Source organism: Lethenteron reissneri, chromosome 22, assembly GCF_015708825.2.
Source record: "Lethenteron reissneri isolate LAM-NWPU_2019-01 chromosome 22, ASM1570882v1, whole genome shotgun sequence".
In the NCBI taxonomy this organism is placed as follows: Eukaryota; Metazoa; Chordata; class Hyperoartia; order Petromyzontiformes; family Petromyzontidae; genus Lethenteron; species Lethenteron reissneri.
Window position 1 is genome coordinate 2,300,787 of NC_083800.1, and position 26,101 is coordinate 2,326,887.

At 46.7% G+C, this 26,101-nt stretch overlaps 1 protein-coding gene and 2 long non-coding RNA genes across 6 annotated transcripts in view; 2 read left to right on the plus strand and 1 right to left on the minus strand.

The window, feature by feature from the left end:
* Positions 1-8,838: 8,838 nt before the first annotated feature.
* Positions 8,839-26,101, minus strand: part of LOC133345507 (Kv channel-interacting protein 2-like) — a 152,204-nt gene continuing 134,941 nt past the window's right edge. For 3 of the 4 annotated variants that reach the window (XM_061556296.1, XM_061556297.1, XM_061556298.1), the window contains 7 exons: positions 18,785-18,909; positions 17,698-17,767; positions 15,948-16,018; positions 13,506-13,613; positions 12,712-12,816; positions 11,230-11,292; positions 8,839-11,092 (listed from right to left, as the gene is read on the minus strand). In XM_061556296.1, coding sequence (XP_061412280.1) covers positions 11,048-11,092; positions 11,230-11,292; positions 12,712-12,816; positions 13,506-13,613; positions 15,948-16,018; positions 17,698-17,767; positions 18,785-18,909 — 587 coding nt within the window. In that variant the 3' untranslated portion in view covers positions 8,839-11,047. Of the gene's footprint in view, positions 11,093-11,229; positions 11,293-12,711; positions 12,817-13,505; positions 13,614-15,947; positions 16,019-17,697; positions 17,768-18,784; positions 18,910-25,548; positions 25,651-26,101 lie in introns of all 4 variants that reach the window. The other variant, XM_061556294.1, reaches the window with a different exon arrangement.
* LOC133345508 (uncharacterized) lies at positions 11,073-12,809 on the plus strand. The gene is made up of 3 exons (XR_009755446.1): positions 11,073-11,206; positions 11,297-11,351; positions 12,681-12,809. It is a non-coding gene; the product is annotated as an uncharacterized LOC133345508 (long non-coding RNA).
* Positions 16,836-22,761, plus strand: LOC133345509 (uncharacterized). Its single transcript, XR_009755447.1, has 3 exons — positions 16,836-17,138; positions 19,520-19,670; positions 22,627-22,761. It is a non-coding gene; the product is annotated as an uncharacterized LOC133345509 (long non-coding RNA).

The window sequence follows — 26,101 nt, forward strand, 5'->3', positions numbered from 1 at the left end:
GTCCTCGGAATGTGGCCGATGCGTTGAGAAAGTGGGGTTTATATATCTCATCGTGGAGCAACTCGGAGCCGCTGTGACAAGATGTCACGCTTCGAGATGCCCTGAAGTCACCCGGTTGCATCCAAGAGGAAAACATGTCATGGGTCTGGCTACATTATTGTTAGGGTCAGCAAACTAAAGTTTTGGTGTTACGTGATGCAACTGACATGAGCGCCTTGTCAGCTCATTTCAGTTCTTTTTATTTCGTGTGTTTTTATTATATTTTGAATTATTATTTTTCTACCAATAACGTTGTTATTGCTATGGGGTATGTTGATTTGGCAATGCATGGGAGAAAACCTTTATCCAGCAGTGGATCGATCATGACTGATGATGAAGATGATTGATGAACGTGGGGTATATTGGGAAGTAGCTCTTTGTCAGAAGCGACCTGGCCATAAATGATTGCTCAACGAAGTGGCCCATCGTGTGGAAGTGTATCGCAGCCAAATACTCGAAACGCATCGTTCTACGTGTGGAGTGAAAAACCGGAGGCCCCGGAGAAAAATCCACGCGACCAATTATACAGCAGCAGGCATCGTCAGGGTCGGGATTGAACCGACGACCTCCTGTATACCAGGCGAGGTAATGAACACCTCGTCACCGTGGCACCCCGAGATAGATTTTATTTTTTGATGTCAGAACCCGTCTTAGACTCCTTCCTTATCTTCGCCAACCTGCACGTGACCAGTATGGTGAAGTATGATTAAGCAAACTCCCATGATAAAAACACGGCATGGGGAGGCGATCATGCACAACTAGCTGTAAATTATTATTATCATCATCATTGTGTAAAAAATATGAGTATAATACTTGTGAGTCCAATGAAAGGGTTCATCGGCAGCAGAGGGAGCTACCACTCACACATGACCTTGAGCCACGTGCATCTCTCACATGAATCTTCCAGTGATCCAGGCATTTCGTTTTTTTATGCAATTTTCCGCAATGTGATTTTCAACACTTTGTTAATTTAGGCAGTTTTAATCCATCTTCACGGAACGTACGCAGCAAAATTCTGACAAAAGAGTACCGTTTGTTTGGGATGGAGCAGTGGCGCAGTGGTTAGCGCTCTCTGCTTTGACCTCGGCAACTCAAGTTGGATTCCTGACCACGGCTAACGTGGGTGGTGACTTCACCGGACCTGCTCCACGGACACGGCATCAGGAGGCCTTCATCTAGTACTGGATGGACAGGCAGCTGTATATTATTCATACGATTGATATGGTTTTTAGTATTCTTAGGTTTTTTCGGTAAAGTCACATAGGTAAAAACATCAAAATTAATAAAAAATAAAATAAAATGAAGATCAGATTAATTTTGATGTTTTTACCTACGTGACTTTACCGAAAAAACCTAAGAATATGAATCCTTGCAGTCACGAAAGCTTCAAATCTAGAATGGTTTTTAGTGCTCACTATCTTTGTACAACATAAACAAGAATCTGCCCAACTTTTTCCTAAACATGCCGACCGTGTCATATTTTTCCCATCGTGGAGAAAATGACTGCTTTTGCGTTCATTGTTATCTCTCCACGAGATTCACCACAAAGTCAAGGTCGCGTTCCGCCTTTTTCGCCAAGCGCCACTTTAGTTGAAGTAAAACTTTGCAGGGGGCGGGCGGGGGGGGGGGGAACTAAACGCGTAAGTTGGAAACTTGGCAATGATCATTGTGCGGTGAAACGGAAGGCCGAAGCTTCGCGTTTTAATGACTGCGCGTCTCGCGCCGTGAGCAGCTGCTGCGGCTTCAATGGCTGATAAGCAGGCAGGGACTGGCTAATTTGACTGTCAGCAAATCCAGACTCACCCCCCTTCTCCCCCCCCCCCATTATACTCATATAAAAATTACAAAACATACACGCAATACATTCGTCAATAACAACCCTAATGGGAAATATATATAATAGTATATCATGGGAAATGCTTCGCCAGTATTAAAGTATGAAAAACAATAAGGCTGGCTCTGGTGTAGGCCAATAAGTTTCATAGACAATGTCATATATTACACTATGTAACACAATTTTTGTTCCTGGGTAGTAAGTGTTATTTCGTAATTGCTTATGCTTAAAAAGTATAGAAAATAGCTATTATTCTCCACAAAACTTTGCTTTTGTGACAAATATTGTTACATAGTGTTAGCAGAGCAGGTTAGTTTGAATGTTCACCACAAGTACGTGTGGTTAACCCAGACATGATTCCTTGCAAAAAGTTTTGTGTTTGAACATCTTAACACCTGGTTTATTACCAGAAGGGTAATGACTGCATACAAAGAGCGACATTTTGTAACAATGGCCCATCTTCAATAGCGCCCTCTGCTATAAAGAAGGACCATTGCCTGAAACGTCGCTTCTGACACATTTTATTATTATCCAGCATATGTTTTCACATCGTGTTTATCGTGCTTGTGCAACCACTGCCAAGGCAGCACCAATCATTTATTGGACAAAACACTTTGCTTGTGCAGCGGATGACACGTGTTTCTTTTTAACTTTTGTTACCCATTACGTTGATGAAGTGGTGCAGGCAGTCAGTTGCGCGGCTGGAGCTGAACGCGTCCAAACCATCATGGTAGACATTGGTGTTCCATCATCGCAGGCTGGCTTGCGACAAGCTAGACGCATTGCCACCAATGAGATACAAAACAGTATCCTTGTAAAACCCAAAATCAACAGCGACTGTGTTGTCAGTGGGGCACAACTCGTAAAATAGTTAGGACATTAATTATCACTGTTTAATAGCAGAATACATAGATATACAAGACGGATGTGTTTGTCTATTGCCCTTCTTCAGAGTATATAGAGAGGGCAGAGAGATTGACTGACTAGCAGCAGCACTCGACACTTTGGGGGTTTATAAAAAAAAACGAAGAAAGCCGACGAAATAACATTCTCAAAGATGACACGCGAATTGTTTCCACTCGCAGATAATGACCATTAAACATGCGCTTGCAAATCATAAAAAACCCTATAAACTTCACCGTCAGCCGTGATCTATCCACTGCTGGATGAAGGCCTTCCAAAAAGCCGTCACCATCTCTCACTGTCTTGTAGTGCAAACACAGAAAGAAATGCATCGAGCTCGTGCACGCGTGTAGATTCCGTCGCTCCATCTCCGCAGAGGTCGCCCTCTCAATGAGGATTCTTTGGCTGCCGATCCACCACTCGTCTCGGCCCAGGGACCATCTGCTCCGTGGTGGAATGGTCAAGTCAGACTGTAAAGTTACATCCGGGAGAGAATAGATATTGATCTACAGCCAGGCGTGGCATAACCTCGCAAGCAGCACATTGGAAATGTAATGCATCCCGCATTCATGACTTCATTATTACGGCGAGTCAATTGAGCATTCAAATTTGATTACTTGAACAATTTCAATCGATATATAGCTGTGTTTACACGATAGAATGCTTTTTTTCCTGCTACCAATACAGGTGAGGGCTGATGTGAATTTAATTGTCTTCTCCTTCACCAGACTTTCACGACAGTAAATCGAACAGCACAGATATGTAAAAGAGTGCCAGTGAACCGTCGACTCATTCCGATCATTCCCTTACGAGTCGAGGATACTGACAGCTACATCCTGTGACATTTCAGACTCCTTGGGAAACGCTCAAATATATCTCGCGTGCCAAGGGGGGTGGGTTGGTAGCCGGGGTGACAAATGCGACTAACACCCACCATGGGCAGTGTACACACACAGAGCTTAGCGTACATACCGTGTACTTTATCGACACGCTTACTGTTTATTTTCACAATCTGTAAGGCGGAATGATATACTGCGTCAAATATAACACGGTGGCGTTTCGTGACATGTTCCCGCAAAAAAATAAAACGTCTACCACAGTGACCTTGCTATCATAAATAATTGTGGCCTAGAGATTAAAACGCTCCAAAAAACATGTTGCAGCATTGGCACCCTGGTTGGCACTGATAAGCTCTGTTTTGGCCAATGGCTCAATAACTTTATTGCATGTAGACAATCTTTCCTGGTAGTCACTTGGCCTTCTTAGTTGATGTCAGTGGAGGGTTGCTGCTCGATGTTCGTGGATCCAGGAGTATTCGTAAAGGGGCTGGACGAGAAGAATAGAGGAATTGATGTCATTGATGTGAATTACTTATATGCTTTGTATTTTTCGATTTAAAGCTTTCGTGACTGCAGGGATTCATCTTCTTGTTTCTTTCGATAAAGTCACGTAGAAGGGAAATAATGAAATAATATAAATAAAACATCATAAAATAAAAATTCTCACGACGTTTCGGCCACAACACGAGCAGCCGTCCTCAGTTGTTCATTGGGATGCTGTCTTTCCGACAGCTCTGTTTCTTCACCTGAGGACGGCTGCTTGTGTTGTGGCCGAAACGTCGTGAGAATTTAAATTTTATTGGTTTATTTTTATTATTTTATTATTTCCCTTCTACGTGACTTTACCGAAAGAACCAAGAAGATGCTTTATGTTTGTTATTTTTTTGTCGTACTTTTCTTACCTTTCCTCGACTTTGCACTCTTATCACGTTGTTGTATTGTTTGTAACTTTCTGACTCGTCCCCACCAAGACATCTGTTAAAAAGAGCTTCATAGCTCATCGGATTTCTGCAGGATAAATAAAGATTTTGAATCTGTGTCCAGAATGAACCAGAGCTTTACGAGTGAACGATTAAAATCATCACGGTGTCACAATTCTGGCTGTCGCCTGATGATGCTGGTTGTAATTACCGGCAAAACGTCGGACTCGAATTGTAAATGTTGTTGTGGGTTCACTCTCACAGACACCGGTGTGCTGAACTAGTAACGAATTGGCACGTTTTGTTAACGTGACAAACCTATACTGATTGGCTGTGTCGGGTGGTGGCGGGTTTAACGGCACATTTATATCTACGCGTTCTAACCCAAAATAAAAAATAAAACCTCTGTTATGGACGATGTTATTGTTCACATTTTGTGTTCGATACAGTTGCTGAGCACGAGCCCAAAACGTCAGCAACAACATTTGAGAACCAATGGCCTTTTTGTGTGTTGCCAGGGCAACCCATCACCCATTGGCGATAACTGCCATGGCAACAACGCAATGCCTTTTCGATTTAAAGCTTTCGTGACTGCAGGGATTCATCTTCTTGGTTCTTTCGGTAAAGTCACGTAGAAGGGAAGTAATAAAATAATAAAAATAAAACATAATAAAATAAAATAATATAAAATAATATAATATTTAATATATTATATTTATTATGTTTTATTTTTATTATTTTATTACTTCCCTTCTACGTGACTTTACCGAAAGAACCAAGAAGATGAACGCAATGCCTCTTACTTAACTGACCGAGGACCAGTGGATGTCGAGTAGATCTCTACTCGTGTGTGCGTGCTTAATAAGCGCAGAGCTAATCGCCCGCCTCACAAATTAAAGTCGATGAATCGTCACGATTTGGTGAATGCTGCAGCACCTCTAGTATGTTGAACTTGATAATTGGTTTTGTTACCCTTCTATCTGGCAACAAAACTGACACTTTTTTTTACAAGGAGTCATGTTTGCATAGACCACAATACCTGCAGTCATAATGCAAACAATAAACATAATTCTGATAATGTATGCACTGTCCTTGAAGTTGATTGGTCCACACCCGAGACAGCTTTTCTTAGAGCCTAGTCTCACATGGTGTTGGACCAGATGACGCCAAAAGGCGCACAACTCAAAGACAATGCACCATCAGAGTATGAGAGCTCGGGGTAAGCATTTACACCATTGGAACCTCATTTGCCAGAATAAAAAATATGATAATTGTTTTTTTGGTTTGGGCTATTGCCCCTGACATCCCCTCCTCTCTCGACATAATTCCACACCTCAAGGCTTTCTCGGACGCTGGACCACCATTTGCCACCTGCCACAATTTAAACGTTTAAAAGCACATCATTAAATGTATTAATTGTGTGATGGGATTACGAGGTGAGCGTCGTCGTGCGAGGAGGACTGTGGGTGTTGTTGTTGTCGTCGTGAGGAGGCGGATTTGTGGGACATCTCAGGGGCTCTCCAACTGACCCCCTATCAGCCCCCCACTAACACCCCCAGTGCCGGATGAAGCTAGTGCGGGGCCTGTAGCTTATTATGTTATACAGGGGCCCTAAAAAAACATAAATATTAAAAAAACGAATTTGTAACTTGCACAGTAAAGTAATTAGATTTTTTCATTCGCTATACAGCAAGATAATGCGACAAATCGCTAACCTTATACACCCAGTCGTTCATAAAAATTGAAGGCAGTATAGTACTATAGTAATAGAGCAAGTGCAGAATTATTGAACCAGAAGTGAGAGCTTGAAAGCATTTAGCGCGGGGCCCTTGAAAGTGCCGGGGCCCGGAGCTACTACACGTGTAGCTACTACACGTGTAGCTACTACACGTGTAGCTACTACACGTGTAGCTACTACACGTGTAGCTACTACACGTGTAGCTACTACACGTGTAGCTACTACACGTGTAGCTACTACATAGCATATGATGTTACAAATGTTGTAGCTGCTACATATGTAGCTGCTACATATGTAGCAGCTACATATGTAGCTGCTACATATGCTTCGAGGATAATCCGGCACTGACCACCCCCATCCACCTCGTCACTGATATTTACATTCCTGACATTTTCTACAACATGAAAAATACCACTTCTGTGCTTGTGTACTCTTGTACGGCATCTTGAGGTGCTTATATATATGTGTATTTAGACATTTCAAACGAATAAATCATCACCAGTTTATCATCCTTGTCATTATCGTTTTTCATAGTCAGGGGAACTGGCTGGGTTGGTGTGTGGCTTCTTATCTAAACCATCCTACGTATGTCTCCATCATCACTGCGCAATTCTGTCCCCTATCTCACGCGGCCCACGCCTCGATGCTGGCAACTTCTCCCACCAACAGAAAAAGGCCCTGGAAGAGGCCGAGGGGAATTTCCATCCCGCGTTCAACTCGTTCCCGGCGCCTGCAACAGGCACGGCAGTCGCCCCCCCCCCCCCCCCTTTTTGTGGACCCACTGCCGGACTACGGTGCCTCCGCAAGCCGTCGCGGGTCGTGGATGATAATTTGACCATACTTCACCACGATGGTCCGTGTGCTTGGGCAAAGGCAGCCGACTTAAGCTGGACGTGGTCTGTAAAGCTTTTGCAGAGCATGGACCAAAGTGCGGCACGATGAGCCATGTGCTGCTGCAATAAGAATAAGGTGCGTCCCAAATGTACCACTTATTAGTGCTGTAATAGGCGATGTAGATATGGTGGCATCGATGTGTGAGAACAGCAGTGGACTTTGCTGCCCTGCTCTTCACTCACTGCGCACCGTCTCGCAACCGCAAGCCCCAGGCAACCGGAAATGTGCACGGTTGTGACCGATCCAAGCTCTCTGGCCAGGCCCTTAACCTGCTTAGCTTCTGAGACGAGGAGAATGGGCTAAATCAGGGCTCGGCAACCTGGGGCTCATGCACCGCATGACTGCCTCGTGGCGTTAATTATTAAGGACCCACAGTCTCGTATTCACCACAGCGCATTGTGGCTCCTGAAATGTAGATTTTTTTTTTACCCAATTAAAAAAAATGATAGCTCTTCTTGTTATCCTTTGGGTCTTTCGGCAAAGTCACGTAGATAGGTTTAAAGAAAATGACAAAAAACGACGACGTTTCGATCGCAACACAAGCCGTCGTCATCGTTCTTGATGACGACCGCTTGTGTTGCGATCGAAACGTCGTAGTTTTTTTTGTTATTTTCTTTGTTCTTTGAACCTATCTACGAGACTTTACCGAAAGACCCAAATAATTTAAATTCCTGCAGTCACGAAAGCTTTAAGTCAAGATGTAGCTCTTCATCTTGTTTTGGTTTGCCGAGCTCTGGGCTGCATCCACGTGAAGTTAGTGACATTCGGGTGACTTAAAAAAAATCTATTTTTAATTTTCTTGATATATTGTTACCTTTGTAAATTGTGCTCAGCTTACTTAAATGTCTTCTTTCATCAGGTGAGTTCTCAATCAATGCGAAATATGTATAAACACTACCGATGAAAAGTCTACATATGTTGATAGATATAAAAAAAACACTTAATACTATAGTACTACGAATAATGGCCTGTCCTTTGTAAATCCACTTCTGGATGATAGCCTCCACAGGTTGTGTCAATCGTGGAGATTGCTTGACCATACTTCACCACTCTGGTCAGTACAGGTTGGTGAGTGCGATGGGGTGGGTGGGGAGGAGGGCAATACCGGTTCAGTGATCACTCACCGACCGCTGCTTGTTCGCTGTGGCCAGGAATGAAAGTTGATGGCGCAAGGTTCGAATGGGGCATGCTAAAACCACGATCACTTGGCATGCCGAACGCATCACCACCACTCGCCAATCAAGGGCGTGCCTTACAGACTCTTACTCCCTGGAGATCATCTGGCACGCACAATTTGAATAGATTATGACGTGTGTGTGTGTGCTTTTTTGTGAACCCTTTGCTGCTAATTTAAAACAAATACACACCTGGGTGGTTTTTGTTGTTGTTGTTGTAAATGATGAAACAACAAGAGAGAGTGATGACGGCACGGGGCGTTGCAACAATTCTTCTAAGTCGAAAAGATTCTTCTAAGACGTCACTTTTCCCAACGGGTGGCTGCCGAACGGCCTCGCGTGAGGGATGTTCTCACACCACGCTCAGCTACGTGTGACACTTACAACGCCGACTTTTCACCTCTTCATCTTCGCGCGTGGAGCACCCCTCTCCTTGGAGTCCGAACGCCTCGATTGTACGAAACGGAACAGAGAATCTGTAGACGTATTTCCCATGAGCAGCTTTGGTTTTATTGTCCAAAATAAATGTTTTTTTTTTTGCACACAAGTCAAACCATGAAGAGATCGAGCTGACTGGCCTACTATGGGAAGGGCTCATTACGAGGATGTTTTACCCATGCGTCGCAAGCATTTACGTGTGCACGTTGAACGTCTTTCGCACCGTACGTAGCCAACCGGGCTAATCGGAGATGCGGGGGCGAAGGACAACAAACTAACACACAGAAATGTATATATACACCACACACGCACAACGCATGCACTATCGGTAATGTACATGCACATTTTTGAATTGTAAGAAGAAATTCTGCTGTGACTTTATAACGAGCGTTTCTTTTTTAAACAGACATGTTCATGATTAAAAAATGAAAACGTTTAAATGATTGCACACGATATATATTTTTGCATCCAGAGCAATTATAGTGAAGTATGACCAGGACCACGTAATTTTTATATAAACATACCGACATTGAGTCTTGACAATGATTGTGCATCGTGGGAATAGGTATAAAAGGCGTAATTTGTGGCGAAGATTTTTGTAAGGGGAGAAAATAAATTGTTAAATTCATGAGCATTCGGAGAACAGCTCCTGCGTTACAACATACCCTACAAGAAGCAAAGGCTGCCTGCTCTCCGTACCAGTCTGCATGCAATGCACTTGCAACAAGCCTGCTCAACTGTGTGTATATATATTTTTTGTAAGTTTAATAGTAATAAATAATTGCTACAACTTTATTTAAAAATCGCATAGTAAAAACATTACAATCCGTCAATGCATAATAAAAAGTATGCCCATTTATCATCGAAATTAACTCCCATTTCCTTGCAAAGTTGAGCCGCGTGTTTGCAGCCGATTACGCCAAACCCATTACGAGTTTATGTCCCGCTGATTTACAGCGAAAACGCTTTGACAAATGCGGCTCAGAATTCGTGCCGCGCTCCCTCCGCTTGACCCAAAGTGCACGGAGCGCGAGACGATGCTGGATTTTGTGATTTTAGGAGCGCAAACAAATACTCTGCGGCGACTTTATCCTGACGAGCGAGCGAGCGGTCGAATGAGCGGCAGAGCTGCAGACTTTTCATGGCAGAGTTGAAGCCTCCGGGAATTCAGGGCAGCCCCGTTGGCACGTTCAGATTTCTAATCACGTGTGCACTGGTGTGTGTGCGCCGAGGTTTTGAATCTGCGTACACGTCGATCGAGATGCGTTTTCAGACAGGTTTAATGGCCTTGGCCGGTCTCATCATTCCCCACGTCGTTTCTTTTCGTGACGGCCCCTCCCAAGTTGACAGCGCTGGCATCGATCTGGCACCAAAGTGGAGCCCCCTGGTCAATTTGTTGCCACGGTTTAGAGATGAGCACTGTGCATGGCGCCACTTAGAGCCTGCCGTTAAATCCTTGAGAGTTCTGAAATGTGCCCTTGGCTTCCTCACACACCGCCATACATTGACTGGGGGAGGTTATCAAACAAAGTCCCTTCCACTTCTAATACATGAGCGTCCTCTATAACTTACGGAGACGGAGACATCAGGCCTGGATTAACAGCTCTCCGCCACAGTTCTCCAATTGGGTTCATGCAGGCCGGGAATCATGCCTCTCCTTATAGATGGCAGAAGGCCAGACGAAGACCCCAAATTAACCTTGTCCCACCGGCTGCCATTAACCCTTAAGCCAGAGAATGACAGGGATTTATGTTGCCAGTGGACAGAGGAGGCCGAGGGCTCGGCTTAGGCCCACGGGCGTGAGTTCACCGCCACTGTCGGCACCTTAATCCCGGCCTGCGGGTCGCGCTCGTGGTTGCACGGCGTGGCGTGCGAAGAGAGCGACGAACCGGTTACCGGTCGAGGCACGCTCGCGGGCTGTGCCCAGACTACCGGGACCGCTGAGTGACGGACACAAAAAAACCCACAACCGCAGCTTAGGCTAATTTCTAGAGCTCGCATCCCCACGACCGCAAAGGCACGCTCGGCCCTGGGGAGACACTAAACATCCAGATCACCTGCATCTTTCGGCTTGGGTCCATTTTGTTTTTATTCATGTTTTAGTTTGACGTGGGAATTCAAAGGAATAGAAGCAGAAACTTTGCAAGGAGTTGGTTTAGTGGGGGGGGGGGGGGGGTCCACCGGACGCCCCCGTCCCCCCTCTCCCGTCGGCCTTTCCTCCGCTGGCTCCGTCCCTCGCGAGCGAAGCCACGTGCCACCGCTCTGCTCTAGAGGCCCTCAAATAGCTGCATGGACCTCAGGATGCTCTGGTCCTAGAAGAGGCGGCGAAGTAAGAGGAGAGGAGAGGTTCGGACAGGTGTTGGTGAAGGTCAAGAATAATAAGTGTTTAGAAGCTGGTGCGGAGATATTTCAACTATCAAAATGTGGTAAGAGTCAAACACCTGCTCACCTCTTTGCAGGCGTCAATAAACTCGTCTATTGTTACAACGCCATCCTTGTTCTTGTCCATTTTCTAGACAAAGACAAAAATATAGATTGGCTTCTACGATGACAGGATCAGGTGTATTGCAGGTGATTTTCTCACAGGCACACACACACACACAATTCAATGCGTGTATTGTGAGATAAACGATCGGTATTAATAAACGACTCAATGCAGTATTCACTCCTGGCTAATAGATGTTTTTTTCCTATTCTTGCATCTCAGCTCTTACGATGATTTGTCAGATAATAATGCCACCTTTGACATTTTTCATATATTGAAAATATAGTTTACTATCCAGCTGCGCCATTTTGGGTTTATTGGTTTCATGCGGGAGTCGTTAAGAATGTGTTTCAACTTAAACTGCCAATGTTTTGCACGTGCAAAAGCTGTTAATTGAAATTTCTCTGTCTCACTGCGAAGCCGGAAACACCGGGTAATACTGCCCACGTGACAATTTGACATTTTACAGTCGTTAAGGTGGTTTGGATCTCCTTCCAGTCGGAGGTGCAATTTAATAATACAACACCTCTTTAATCTTCTCAAATTAAAGTAATGGATTTCCGAGTAATTATGCCTCTTTGGCCCTTTTAATGTATTCCTTTGCTATTGCTAATTTATCACCTGTCACAAAATGTACATATTGGTTTTCACATTCTCTACTACTTTTAACTGTTAGCCCTGCAGAAGCGTGAAGATGCTGCGAGTGGCCAGCCGGCATTTCCTTGCACGCCTCAGTTTCTGATCTTCAATTTTATAAAAAGAAACAAAAACGTATTTATCGGATGCTGTCGAAAAGTTACAGGCGAAACAGTTGGGCAGTCGAGAATCATCAAAGGCAATAAACACACACACAGAGTCGTCGTGACCAAAAGAGAAAACGCATAGTGCAGTCAAAATCTTTGGAGCAATAAGCACGGAACAAGTTCAAAGCATCGGTACGGCGAGTCCTCGCAGAACGCGTGGCCGTGTTCATACCACAGCGTGTTTTCGCTACAACGCGGTTCTTCCATTCGGGAACGCTTTTCGCACAACGCGGAACACGCCCCGTTCTAACGTGCGCCGCTCTAACTTGTTAAGGAACGCATTTACTTCGTTAAACGAGGAACTACTGTATTTGTCATCACAAGCATGAAGGCGTTATAATGGATTCGATTTTGAAATAGCGCCCTCCTTTTCGCTGTGGCGTCTCCGAGCGCGAAACCTCACATCTCAACACATTTGAGAGGGCACTGCCAGTAAGCAGCCGTCCCTGTGGGCACAAGGTGGGGTAGGGATTTAAACATTTGGCGAAATTAATTTATTTCCATAATTTGTTCTTGCCTTACAAATTTTACATCTAGTGCGCGGTGTATATCTTGGCCACGTTGGTTACAGACCATACGGTGTTACTATTGTCATGACGATTGTGATTACAGGATTACGGGAAAGGGGGGCGGGACATCACACCTCGAAAAACTTGTCCACGTGGTCCCTTGGCGCGTCGTGGTTCACTGCCGGGTACGTGTACTTGCCCATCATGTCGTAAATTGACTTCATGATGTCCAACATTTCCTGCACGAGCAGTAAACAAGCGTCCACGTGATGCACACGAACACCTTGACTGCTGTTGCCGTTGCCTCGCTCTCGTTAATATCCACACTTGTTTTACTACAGTTCATATGTAAAACGCACCAAGTGCGGAAAATCCCGTGTCGCCAGTTGCCCAGCTAGTTGCGGTAGCAACGGCCCCGCAGCAGCCACTAACGACAGAGTTATTTTTATGGGTGGAGAGGAGCCCAGCCAGCAGCCAGCCAGCAAACTGGAGTCGTAGATTGTTGTTATTTTTTTGATCGTACTACGATAAAGAGCACTGCAGAACTTGCAGCGGTGGGATTAGGTTCCGGCTCGCCACGTGGCTGCCGCCTTCCCGCACGCCTGTGGTTGCAATGCTCCGCACAGCGAACATTGTGTGGTGCCTTGAAAGTTATTATTGTGGCAGTAGATGTGGATACCTGATGCACCAATGGAAAATTAAAAACTCTCCGGGAGTGTGCGACTGTGGTCATCCAGAACAACGTATAACGACGCAACGCCCGATCAAAAAATACGGAGGAGACGCCGCGGGGATAAACTACTCCGCTGCTCCTGACGAGGTTACCTGGGCTCGAACAACCTGAATGTGAAATGTAGCTGATGCTCTGCATCTACATCAGCAGCCAGACGACGAGAAGATTATGGATGCGACGGCCGCAGGGCCTCACCTCCTTGGTGACATAGCCATCTTTGTTGATGTCGTACAAGTTGAAGGCCCACCTCAGCTTGTCCGTCACGGAGCCGCGCAGAAGCACGGACAGGCCAGTCACAAAGTCCTGGTCCCAACACGCACGCACGCACGCACATGCATGTAGTTCATGATCATTAAATCATCATCATCATCAAAATCACCATCGGTTTACAATATCGATTTAAAGCTTTCGTGACTGCAGGGATTTATCTTCTTGGTTCTTTCGGTAAAGTCACGTAGAAGGGAAATAATACAATTATAAAAATAAAACATGATAAAATACAATTCTCACGACGTTTCGGCCACAACGCAAGCAGCCGTCCTCAGGTTAAAAACAGGGATGCGAGAATTGTATTTTATTATGTTTTATTTTTATTATTTTATTACGTCCCTTTTACGTGACTTTACCTAAAGAACCAAGAAGACGGTTTACAATAATAAATTTACAATTAAAATAATCGGTTTCCATTCATCGTCATCATCAGTTTACAATGATCGTCATTTTATGATCATCATCTTTGTAATTATAAGTTTACAATTAAGATAATCATCATTGGTTTACAATTAAAATCACCGTATTCATTATGATTAGTTTCCAATCATCAATTAATTTACCATTAGTTTAACACGTTGGTTCTAGATTTGAAGCTTTCGTGACTGCAATGATTCATATTCTGAGGTTTTTTCGGTAAAGTCACGTAGGTAAAAACATAAAAAAGTAAAATAAAAAAAAATCACGACGTTTCGGAGGCAACACAAGCTTCCGTTTGATGACGGTTACAAACTGAGTAATCATTGGAAAGATGTGATTAACCATGCAAAAAAGATTTAACTACACTTATTTGCCAATCTTATTTGACAGAGAACCATTACAGTTTTACCATGTTTAATGGTGGCCCCCCTGTCACAGGTTGCGTCACAAACCGCACCTCTCCATAACAAAGGCTCAGCCTTTGTTATGCAGTCTATTCTTAGTCTTAAGCCTCACCTTACCATATTAATAAAAAGTATGCGGCCCTTGCCCCACCATCTTCTCCAACCATTATATAAACGGAGTGGTAGCTCCTGCAATCTTTCATTTACTTGATACAGCTGTCGTGGCTGTGACGGTACCACCTGAAGACGGAAGCTTGTGTTGCCTCCGAAACGTCGTGATTTTTATTTTATTTTACTTTTTTATGTTTTTACCTACGTGACTTTACCGAAAAAACCTAAGAATATTAACACGTTGGCTTTCGCGACCAATATCATTCACAATACAGGTTTTTTGTGTTAGATCGCGTAAAATATGAGAAAAAAACACTCAAACTGGTGCGGCAGGCTTAGCAGATTGTAAATCTCAGTACTCAGATGGTAAATGTTGTGGATTTGCTCTCCAACACACCGGTGTGCTGTACGGGTACACTATACACTACACTATACACTATACTATACACTACACACTAGTGCTGTACTAGTAACGAATGCAAAAGTTCTGTTTACGTGCCACAACCTTACTAATTGGCTGTGTCGGGTGGTGGCGGATTTTACGACACATTTATATTCAAGCGCTCTATCCCAGAAAAACAACTGTCATTTACAACCGACTTCAGAAATATCATCAACAGACGCAACCATCATCATTTTATCAGCGGCATCATCATCTTCAGCAACAACATCATCAGACATTGTCTATCCATTGCTCCTATGCCACCACATTTCTCATGGTCCTGCGGTCCAAAAATCCATCTCAATCTTTCACACCAACTGATCTCATCGCTCCATCTCCACAGGGGTCACCCTTCATCATCTGCTGAAGCCCCCCTCCCCACGCTGTCACAGTCATGGATGTTATTTACTGTTTGACCATACTTCACTACCCCCGGTCAATGCAAGGTTGGTGAAGGTGGGGGTTTGCCCAGGACTATTTAAATATTGGCAGGGATTTCTAGTTCAGGCGCAGCACAAGTAGCGCTAACCAATGCTCTGCCACTACAGCCCTCCCCAATCTATCGTAAGGCAAATTAATTAGAACGTAGATGATTCATTAATAAAATTCCCCAGAGTGCACTTCTGCCTGTAAAAACTATGCGGTTACCTCGAAGCGTTGAGCGGATGTCACGTGGGCGCTGTATTTAGAATAATTTAGAATCAACGTGCCTTTATAGTATTCGACTGCTATACAGTTTTAATGGTAAGGCACTTCATTGAGCTATCATTTGTGATAGGTCGCTTCTGAAAAAGTTCTATATTGTGTAGCTCGGTGAGCCTTAAATCTGTTAAAATTAAAAAAGATAGTAATTGTGCTATAGCATGCCGTGCCAGGCGAGGTCCATTGCCGTCAATTTCACATTGACGCTGCCGCTTGCTTCACCATTCGCCACGCGCTAATCTCGGCGCCCGTTAATTCATCTCTTCTCGCCCCGCGCATCTCGCCCACCTCGAAGCTCACGCAGCCGTCCTGGTCCACGTCGAAGGCGTTGAACAGATGGTGCGCGTACGTGCTGGCATCTGCGGCGGTGGTAGTGGCGGTGGCGGGAGGGCGGGGGGGCAATGCGTGCGACACAAAAACACGCGCACAGCATCATCAGGGCGACCGCGACCTCGCTCACGCACGACCCACGCCGCCTGCGGAGCGTGAACGAGGGGGTGCGGCGGTGGCGGTGGTGGGGAGATGTTTTATTTATTTTTCATAACGATATTTTTTATAATTTCTTTTACTGCGACTCTACGTGTGCGTAGTACAAGGCACCGAACGCGGTACGGGGGGGGGGGGGAAGACTTTCACTCTGTGAGCAAAGAGAGCCCGAGACGAGTGCGCCAGGGCTGAGCGAAGAGGGAAATCCGGGCTTACCGTCCCCCACCCCAGTGGTGGTGGGGGGACCACGAGACAATAAATAAATATTTATTTCAAAGCGATCGGCAGGTCGCTGTGCGGTAGGGTAAATGTGAAGTGAGTGAGTGGCGCTCTCTCAATTATACGGAAGCGTCTGGCCAGCGTGGAGCAGTAGGCCAAGTTCGCTCGAGAGGAGCTCTCTAATGAAGCTACCCGTTCGAGCACAGGCGCCTTCTGAGAGCCGTGGCACGAGCAGGCAGTTGAAGGGCTGCACCTCTACAATTGCCTTTGCCGGCACGATTATACTGGTAGGAACCACCTGGTTCCACCAGCCCACAGGGGATTATTGTGTCTGTCCGTCCGTCCGTCGTGCATCCAAAAATGGGAGGGGTGGGGCTGGGTGGAGAGGAAAGGGTGGGGAGGGGCTGGGTGGGGAGGGTGGGGAGGGGCTGGGTGGGGGGTGGGAGGGGTGGGGCTAGGTGGGGAGGGGCTGCTCACCCCGTGGTGCCCTTATAAAACTCAACGTTTAACCTACTCACGCCGGCTTGTGCCCGCCCTCACAGTCGGGCATATTTGCGGAATACACCACGCCGCCGTTGACCCTGGCCATTGACTGAGCAACCCAACGTTCCTACCAGCTCCCGCCGCAGGAATGTGTTATTTTACGATTGTGTGCCTTCATCATCCTGCCATGAGACGCGCACCGTTTTCATCCCGAACTCCCGCAGCAAGCGGTGCACCACAGCGTGTTGAAGAACTGGCGTAGAACATGATGTCACAGAACTACTTCTGAAGGTATTTTATGAGACTATCTCTATCCACATTAGGGGGGGGACACACCTTTTGTATGCCCTGCTAAAACGTGTTCAGATGAAACCAATGAGGACACTTTCTGTAAATGATTACGCAGTTTGGCGACTCACCATACTGTGTGCACAGTGCACGCAGCCTTCTTTGCGACCACAAAAATAAAATAAAAATTGTGGCGATATTATTGCAGCAGGAGGACCATGTGACAACTTTTAGTTGTATCCTTGTTTGTCCCATCGTCAAATGCAACAAATTTTATCCATGTATGTTTTACTCCGAGAGGTGGAATAAGCCAAACTAAGTGATATCCCATATAGAATGTGGCGTGACTTAGGCAATCTTAGGCAAACCGGGCTCGAACCAACACTTCACTCGACTTGCAAACCTGGATTTCAAACTCCAGCAGTATATCTCAGCTGTGCCAAGCTCAGTGCTCCAGTCCAGATTGACTCCTCCCCCGAGTCTCTGACGTGTTTGTTTTGGAATGCTGCATTGATGACGACGAACTTTAAATGGCGTTATAAGCACGCGGTGCGACACTCACCGCCCTGCGGGAAGAATTGAGAATAAATTTCCTTGAAGGAGTCTTCGTTCACGATGCCATTGGGACATTCCTAGTGGGGTGGGGGGGGGGGGATAGACAACGAGCAGAGAACGGCTTCACGAACCGCACGCTGCACTTGTGCTGCATGTGCGGCACTTACGTTGATTCGCTGACGAGCAGCAAACGGTTTGCGTTCACAGTCGTGTGCGTAAGAAACGTTCTTGTTGTTATAAGTTGACTTTGACCTACGGTCGAATCACCTGAAATGCACGCCATCTCATCAGATTTCAAAACCCTATAGCAGGCTTCAGCCTGGATAGCGGTCGCATAGGTGACCACCACATTCGTGCATAACAGGTGCTATAGGCTGCTGCGATGCCATAGCCTGGAGCACCCGTTTGGCAGCAAAGGGCAGTGCAGCGAAATCCATTGTTCTACTGTACTTCGATGTTCCCGCATCTATGCTCCCCACTGACCGACGTGGTGAAGTATGGTCGAATGACCGCCACGACCCGCACGGCGCGGCGAGGCCCCTCCGCTCAGCAGCGTCATGGCAAAGTGCTGCGCCTGTGCGTCTGCTGTACGCAGCGGGCTCACGCGACCTCCTGAGAGCAGTACGCGTGCTATAGCATCTTGTACTGGCCTCAGAGGCCTTGCTACCGATCCCGAGGTTATGCTGCGCTGAGCTCACCCTCGATGAGAATGAGAATGCGCCAGCCTTTCGATTGTGCGACCTGGCCTAATAGGGCCCACTGTGCCAGACCGCTGTTGGCAGTGGCGAGCCAAACAAAAACAACTCCACAGGGCAGCGGCGGTCTTCATTGCAAGGCCCGCGAGCCACTGGCAGCCCCCTGGTGGCCTTTAGTGGGGGCCCTGGCATGCGAACCCCGACAATACACAACAAGTGACAACACCCCCCCCCCATCATCATCACGCTGTCAAACCCCAGTGGTTTTAAATGTGTGGCGGGCCCTTACACACCGATGATGTCTTATCGGCGAAGGTGCCCCCCGTGCCCCCCTGTGCCCCCCGCTCTCTGAAAATTGGCGAAGAACGAATTTGCTATAAACGAAGGGGAGAGCCGTACGTTCTTGAAGCCGCGGTAGAGGATCTGCAGCTCCTTGCGGTTGAACTTGGTCTGCTCCTGCAAGATCTCGAGCCCCTCCGGACGGTGGCACACGGGGGACAGCTCCAGGTCGTCCTCCAGGTCATCTGTGGCGAGGGGCGCACACGCACGCACACGAGCAGTTGATGAACCGTGCTGAACGTGCGTCAACGCCTCTCCTCCTACCCCTTCACCTTCCGCTCGCCCCGTCGATATTTCCGCCGCTATCTGCTCGAAGGCTTTTTAAAGGTAAATCGATATCCCTAAAGGGGAATAACGGAAAGTCCCTGGAAACAAGTGTCAGATTAAAAATGAAATGTGAATGTCGCCGTGCATGCACGCGTGCGTGCGTGCATACGACTATTTGTATTGTGGTAGAAAAACCGACCAACGCTCTGGGTTTTTTTCTTCTTTTCTCCGTAAAATCGAAATACTGCCGACAATTGCAGACACTGACAGATCGCCGACTAAAAATAAAAGGCAGATCCATGCGGTGATTAGAAAAACAGACTTTTCTAGAAATGTGCAGCGGGGAATGAGTCATAGCGTGTGAATAAATGCTACTGATTATAAATAGAGAATTGGCCGGATTTAATCTGGCAAAGAACGCTGTAGATCATTGCATTAAGTATCCCTAGTTAGCCCCCCGTGTGTTCATTCATGTGAGCATCAAAAGCGTAAATTACATGTCGCCTTCACGTCCGACATTCCTTTCAGCGGAGCGGCGTAATTAATTAGCCGGCGTTCACTCCGCAAGCAGAATGAGAAGGAACACGCTACTCGAGAAGACATCTGGATACCCCGGCCCCGTGCGTGTCCGCAGATGGCAAGTGACGTCTGCACGTGGAACGCGCAAGACATGTTCACGGTACGGTACACGTAGGCGTGCCTTTACCGGGCAGCAGACTAATGTGACGTGCAGGCTTCGATATTTCAAGTGTAAATCTGAGCCCGCGACGTTCCCTGACTCCTCCGTGGTTGCGCGTTGCTTGTGTTGTCCGACGAACGTGAATTCACGTTTCTCGCATCCGCAGCCATCGTGGTGAAGGGCCACTCGTGGCCCCGGCGGCGGGCGGGGGGTGGTAAATTGGCGCGCGGTGTAGAGTGGTTTCGGCGCTAGGGTAAAACCCCCAACCCCAACCCACCCAAACTCCCCCCCCCTACCAAGGGGAGAGGGAGCCGCCGCTGTTCGCGAGCGTGCGCCACGTCTCGCACCGCGCTCGGCGTAGAGTGTGGCGCCGTACGGAGTGAGAGGGTGAACCCCCGCGTGCTCACCAGTAATCACCACTTCGGGGCCGTCAAACCTACCACCAGAGGCGTCGCCATAATTGGCCGGCAAAGTGGCGGAACGATCTATTATTTACGCAAAAAAAATATGGAAAAAAAATTCTAATGTGGCCCAACGTTGAGTCCACGTTGGGTTTTTTTGCACCGCATCTCCCGGTGCTCGACCGAATTTAATTTTCCGTTTCTGTTGTTATATCCTCACGGTTGCTGAGCACAACCCCAGAGGCCCAAAAGGCCAAGGTGGCCAGCAACAATCGGCACTACTGAAGGCGTCATAGTTGAGAGCTAATTGATTTCTTGAATCAAGCAAAAAAAAACATAACTCTGAGATGATAGGAGGTTTAGATCCTAAACGGAGGAACCGTAGCGAAGGAAGAAACAGAAAGAAAAAAGTCGCGGAGTGTGGTGGTCGTAGTGGTGGCGGTGTTAGCTGGTGCATCTGCCAGCCATCTCAGTCACGTGGCCAACAAAGTGCATTGGCCTGGCACAGGCGCCGTGGTGACGCCACCGTCACTTCGTGGCGAAGGACGGGCGTTGGTATATCGGTCGTGGTGCTTCGACTGGGTGCACCGCACGTGCGTGCGTGCGCGCGAGACTAAGCAGGCAGTGTCTCAGGTAGACTCGGTCACCGACGTGGAAGGAGGAATCGATGAGCGAAGTTCAATTTGCGCCGCGGCGCGTGACCTTGCATGGCCCCCGGTGCCGGAGAGCCCCCGGGGGGAGGGCAGGGCACGTGGCCCTCTCAGATTGTGTAGATTTGCAGAATTAACCTGCCGAATGGCACCCCTCCCCTCCACTCCCCCCCTCGGGGTACCACCTCAAGCAGGATGCCCCCCCCGCGCGATCCCGATTTTCGTAACACGGCTGTGAATCTCCGCTGCCTTGCGGGCTTCACAGCTGTGGTTGTTGTTGTTGTTGTGTTGCTGCTGAATCTAAATGAGCCGGAGTGAGTTGCAGCTCTGTCACGAGCAGCAGCGCCGTCGTCGGGCTTAGCAATCTACACGGCTGCCTCCTGGACATCTGGGAAAAATAGCTTCATGTAGCCCCATCGGATTCCTCCGGTATAAATAAACATTCTAATTCTGCGGTATTTCGCGGATGTGTTGTACGCGCTCTCGTGTGCTGTTCGGCACGATGTCTGACGTTTCACTGCACGTGCCGAGAGCCTCTTTCAGGGATTGTGGAACTGAAGACGCTGCCAGGGCATGGAGCAGATAACACGCGGTGCAATCTGACAAAAACCACACCGTACATTTTGAAACTCCTAGATAGCTATTTGAAAGCTCTCAATGTTGGACTGAGCTAGAGATACAACAACTTTGTTTCCAGTAATGTACAACCCCGTGGAGATGTCATTTATCTTGAATGGTGACTTGTGGGATTGTAAAAAAAGCAATGTATGTTTATTTAGACGGTATTAAAGTAAATTTTGATTTAAAGCTTTCGTGACTGCAGGGATTCATATTATTGGTTCTTTCGGTAAAGTCACGTAGAAGGGAAATAATAAAATAATATAAAATTTCTTGCTGTGGATTTCACACCTGATGAGGATTGCTTGTGTTGCAGTCGAAACGTCGTGAGAATTTGTATTGTTTTATATGTATATTATTTTATTATTTCCCTTCTACGTAACTTTACCGAAAGAACCAAGAATATGGTATTAAAGTATATGAGGATAATATTCAGGGTGATATGCACACGCGCACACACATTGCTTGAGCGGCACTGAAGCGCAATCTTGGCGTGATAAATAACCTTTAGAAAAATGCACGAGTTCTCGTGTCAAGGGTTAGAACATTGAACATTTTGGCAATCAGTGCATCTGTGACCTTCCCTTGTGTACAGAGGAGTTTGGCCAGCCCAGGTATTTTGTGCATCTCATAGATTTCGGCTGGAACACTCGCCACGTTACCCGGTGGCTCTTATCCCAGAGCATCATCAGGGGCCATAATGTCCACAGGGCAGACGGCACCTCGGTCTAGTGGCACATTCAAAGCACGCAGGCAGCAGCTGGGCTGCTGGCTAGATTCAAACCTGAGATTTGGACGGGTAAGGCATGGAGTAATGGGTAGTGTGATATATAGTACACAATAATGTGTGATATATATATATATTACACAATAATGTGTTACACAATAATGTGTAATATATCATACTATGGTTAATATATATTTTCTACAAATGTTGCCATTAGATCTGAATTCACGCGTTGGCTAATGCGAGAAGACCTGAACATGTAAAACGTTCAGTTGCAGTCCTCTTTGTATATTTTTATATATTCGTCTGTTGTCTGTACTACAGATGCCACGTGCTTAATTGTTATCCACAAAGCTTTGTGTTGAATGCTTTCACCAGAAAAAAACCCAACAACCCCATATACACACGCAGTTGTATAGTTCCAGACGAGAGGGTGGAGAGGAATGAGTATTGGCCAGCTGACTTCGATTCCGAGAGGCGTTCTGTGCACGTTCAGGCTGGGCACGTTGACCGACAAGTGTCAGGGTCGCCGTTTTATCTTTGCGTTGTCGTTGTCCCAGGAATCGTCTCATCTCCTGGTCATCCACACTGCCGATTTCCTCTCCCCAACGCTTGGTGCAGAATTGAAGGCTACCTTCCCTGCTCCGCCGTTGACAAAGTCGCTCATCTCTTGAGCCCACTCTCTCAGAATGTCCCACCTACGCGTTAAAATGTCCCACCTCTCCACTTTCCTCCAATTTGTCACCCTCTCCATTGTGCCACCAGTTGCCGCTTCTAGCTATCATCTCCCGCCACAGCATTTCCGTGAACAGCGTGGGGCTGCGGTGAGAGAGGCGTCCTGTGCACACAGTGTCCTGCAGTTGCACGATCTGCCCAATTCGTGTTGTTTTGCTTTTATCATGTTTTAATAAAAATCAGAATTAAATGGTTTTCATTTTTGTTGTTCTATAAGCGTGCGGAAACTTGTACAAAGAGTATTCTTAGGTTTTTTCGGTAAAGTCACGTAGGTAAAAAATGTAAATTAATAATACAAAGAGCACTCGGTCCCGTGCCCATCAGCAGTTCCTGAACAATTGCTTGGTGGTCCTCTTGACTGAGGTCACCATCAACGGGGGCGGCCCGAGACGAGCTACCAGCAACTGGCACCCCACGCGAACCCCAAGGGCAGATCTAGGCCGAGGTTGTTGGTAAACTGTTTAATATTTTGCCCCTATTTTCCATAGAAAATGTATAAGCGTATTGTCGTCTTAAACAGAGACGTAATTGTTTGGTTTGTCCATCTGTCTGTCCAACGAATACATTCCCAGAAATATAGAGAAATTTATTATAATTTATATTCCCTCTGCAAGCGCACAGTAATTGAAATAATGACATCGTTATTTTATTTGTATTGTTTTCATTTGTATTTTTCTCCCCTCGAAATTGGCGCCCCACTTAACTTGGCACCCTTAGGAGACCGCCTAGTTGGCCTATATGGACAGGCTGCCCCCCCGACCAGCAAATAAACTTAAATAAATGAGACTGACTGACGGTAAGCAGTGAGACAGAGTCAACTGCAGTCCGGTTTCGTCCTTATTGGGACTCATCATAATAGTAATAATAGCGACATTTATAAAGCGCTAGATTTTGCAGGCAAGTCAAACACTCAGAGGTGCGGAGGCAAGCTCAGGGCTGCTCGAAAATCTGAGCAAACAGAGGCCTTTAGAAGTTTCTTTAAAGTCAGAATGCATTTGATGTTGCGGATACGCAAAAAGATCAGAGAGTGCCACACCGAGGGGGCGGCTGCAGAGAACCGACGTGAGGCTGTAGTAGTGTAGTGTGTAGTGTAGTATATAGTGTAGTGTATAGTAGTGCATAGTGTAGTGTATAGTGTAGTGTATAGTGTAGTGTATAGTGTATAGTAGTGTATAGTGTATAGTAGTGTATAGTGTAGTGTAGTGTATAGTGTAGTGTAAAGTAGTGCATAGTGTAGTGTATAGTGTAGTGTATAGTGTAGTGTATAGTGTAGTGTATAGTGTATAGTAGTGTATAGTGTAGTGTATAGTGTAGTGTAAAGTAGTGCATAGTGTAGTGTATAGTGTAGTGTATAGTGTAGTGTATAGTGTAGTGTATAGTGATGTGAGGCTGTAACGAGACCTTGGTTTCCAGTCCTCACTTCCACTCCATGGGGCCCATTGGCTTGGCTAATGTCAACAAATTTGTTGCAAGCTGTATTATTTTAAAAGAATGGTTTCCTTCTGGCTTACACTGACTTTTCTGTTCTAATGGGTTTTTCTCCTCGTTGAAATTTGTGCAGCATGTTAATATTCTCCGATCTTAAGACACTTTATGCATCCAAATATGCATTATTATTATTAACAGATATCGTTTTGTGGTGTGCATAGTTGTAACAAATGTCAGCTGCTAAGAGCACGATCCGACCGTTCCGCTGCCCTTCGATAACACTGGTCAAAAAAAAAAATCTGGCCTGGACTTTTGCAGCTGTTTAGACTAATTTCAGGGTGCTGATTCCAAATCTGATCTCAGATTTGCTCTATCACATCTCATTTTTATGCTATCGGCATACCCCATTTTCATTGATTTTACCCGAAATTAACTCTGTCACTTATGATTGCAAGTTGTTGCGAGTCAGTGACTGCTTTAGTGTTAAAATGTGGTGCTGTATTTTTAGGATAGTGTGTTTATAATATAATTTTATGTAGATATCCACATTTATTTAATATTTTTCTTCTGCAGTTTTTATTGAAAATGCAATTAGATATCTCAAAAACCTGATGTGATAGACAAAAACTGATGCCAGATTTGGAATCAGCACCCCGAAATTACCTTAAAACCGTTGGAATACCTTATGCCAGAAAAAGTGTGTTGACCAGTGTAATCAGTATCTCCGGCGGGAGAGAACATTTCAAAACCGAAAAAGCACAAATCGCGTGGGTACGAGAGACAACGTGAGACACTGCTCGTGAGAAACAGAGAGACAACATAAGACATACAAAGGGGTTGAGAACGCACGCAAGTTACAGACATTGTATTGACTGTTAAGAAAAGTAAAACTACCAGGTAAGGCCCACTGAGCTATATAACTCAACGGAGTAGCTGATCACGTGGAGAGAGAGAACATGCAAACTCCAAATATACAGCAGGCATCAGAGTTGGGATCGAACCCACGACCTCCTGAATACCAGGCGAGGTAAAGTGAGCTTGGGTGGGACGCGCCACGAGAACTGTTGGTGAGTCAAATGATGGACCGGCAGCTAAAGGAGGGTGAGAGGGGAGGAGATAATTCTGCTGGGATGGAGTGAGGAATTCAGCTCGTGTGCGGGAGCTCGACTGATTGCTGCCCCGCAGGACCGTGAGTGACCGTGATAACTCGTGGAGGTCTTCATCCAGCTGTAGATCATGACCGATGACGTGTATGAGAGGGCACGCAGTGACAGACGAGAGAGAGAGAGAGCGACTGCGAGGGTTGGAGGATGACTTGCTTGGCTTGGCGGCGGGTGATCCTTTAGCTGCAGCGCAAGCAAAGATGCCCAGCAGGCAGCGCCTAAGGCCCCCAGGCCTGCCCTCTTGGCTGCGCTCAGAACCTAGGGAAGCACACGGGCGGAACCGCAACCCTTCCCATCACCGCACCAAACGCAGGCGACTTCGCAGCGACCGCCGCGTCAAACCAAGCGACCACAGCCAGTGGCGTAGCGCGGGTGGGCGCGCGACTCTGCTCACTGCAGCGTCGGCTGCCACCGTAAAGCCACAGGGGAAGGCTGCAGTCAGATCGAACTCGCCCCATGCGCCTCCGTCCCGTGGGTACGACTCGACGCTTTCGCCACGTGACGCTCAACGGCGGTCCGCGTGGCGCGTTATCAATCGCTAGGCAGGGCTCTGAGCGGTGGCGATCACGGGCAAGGCTGTACGCGGACCAAGTTCCAACCGGTGGCAGTTCTGGCACGTCGCACTCGGTGACGGTCCGCGCGCCACCGTGTTGCCAACCTCTTGACGGGCAACGGCGGCCGTGGCACCACACGCGTTCTGTCACATCAC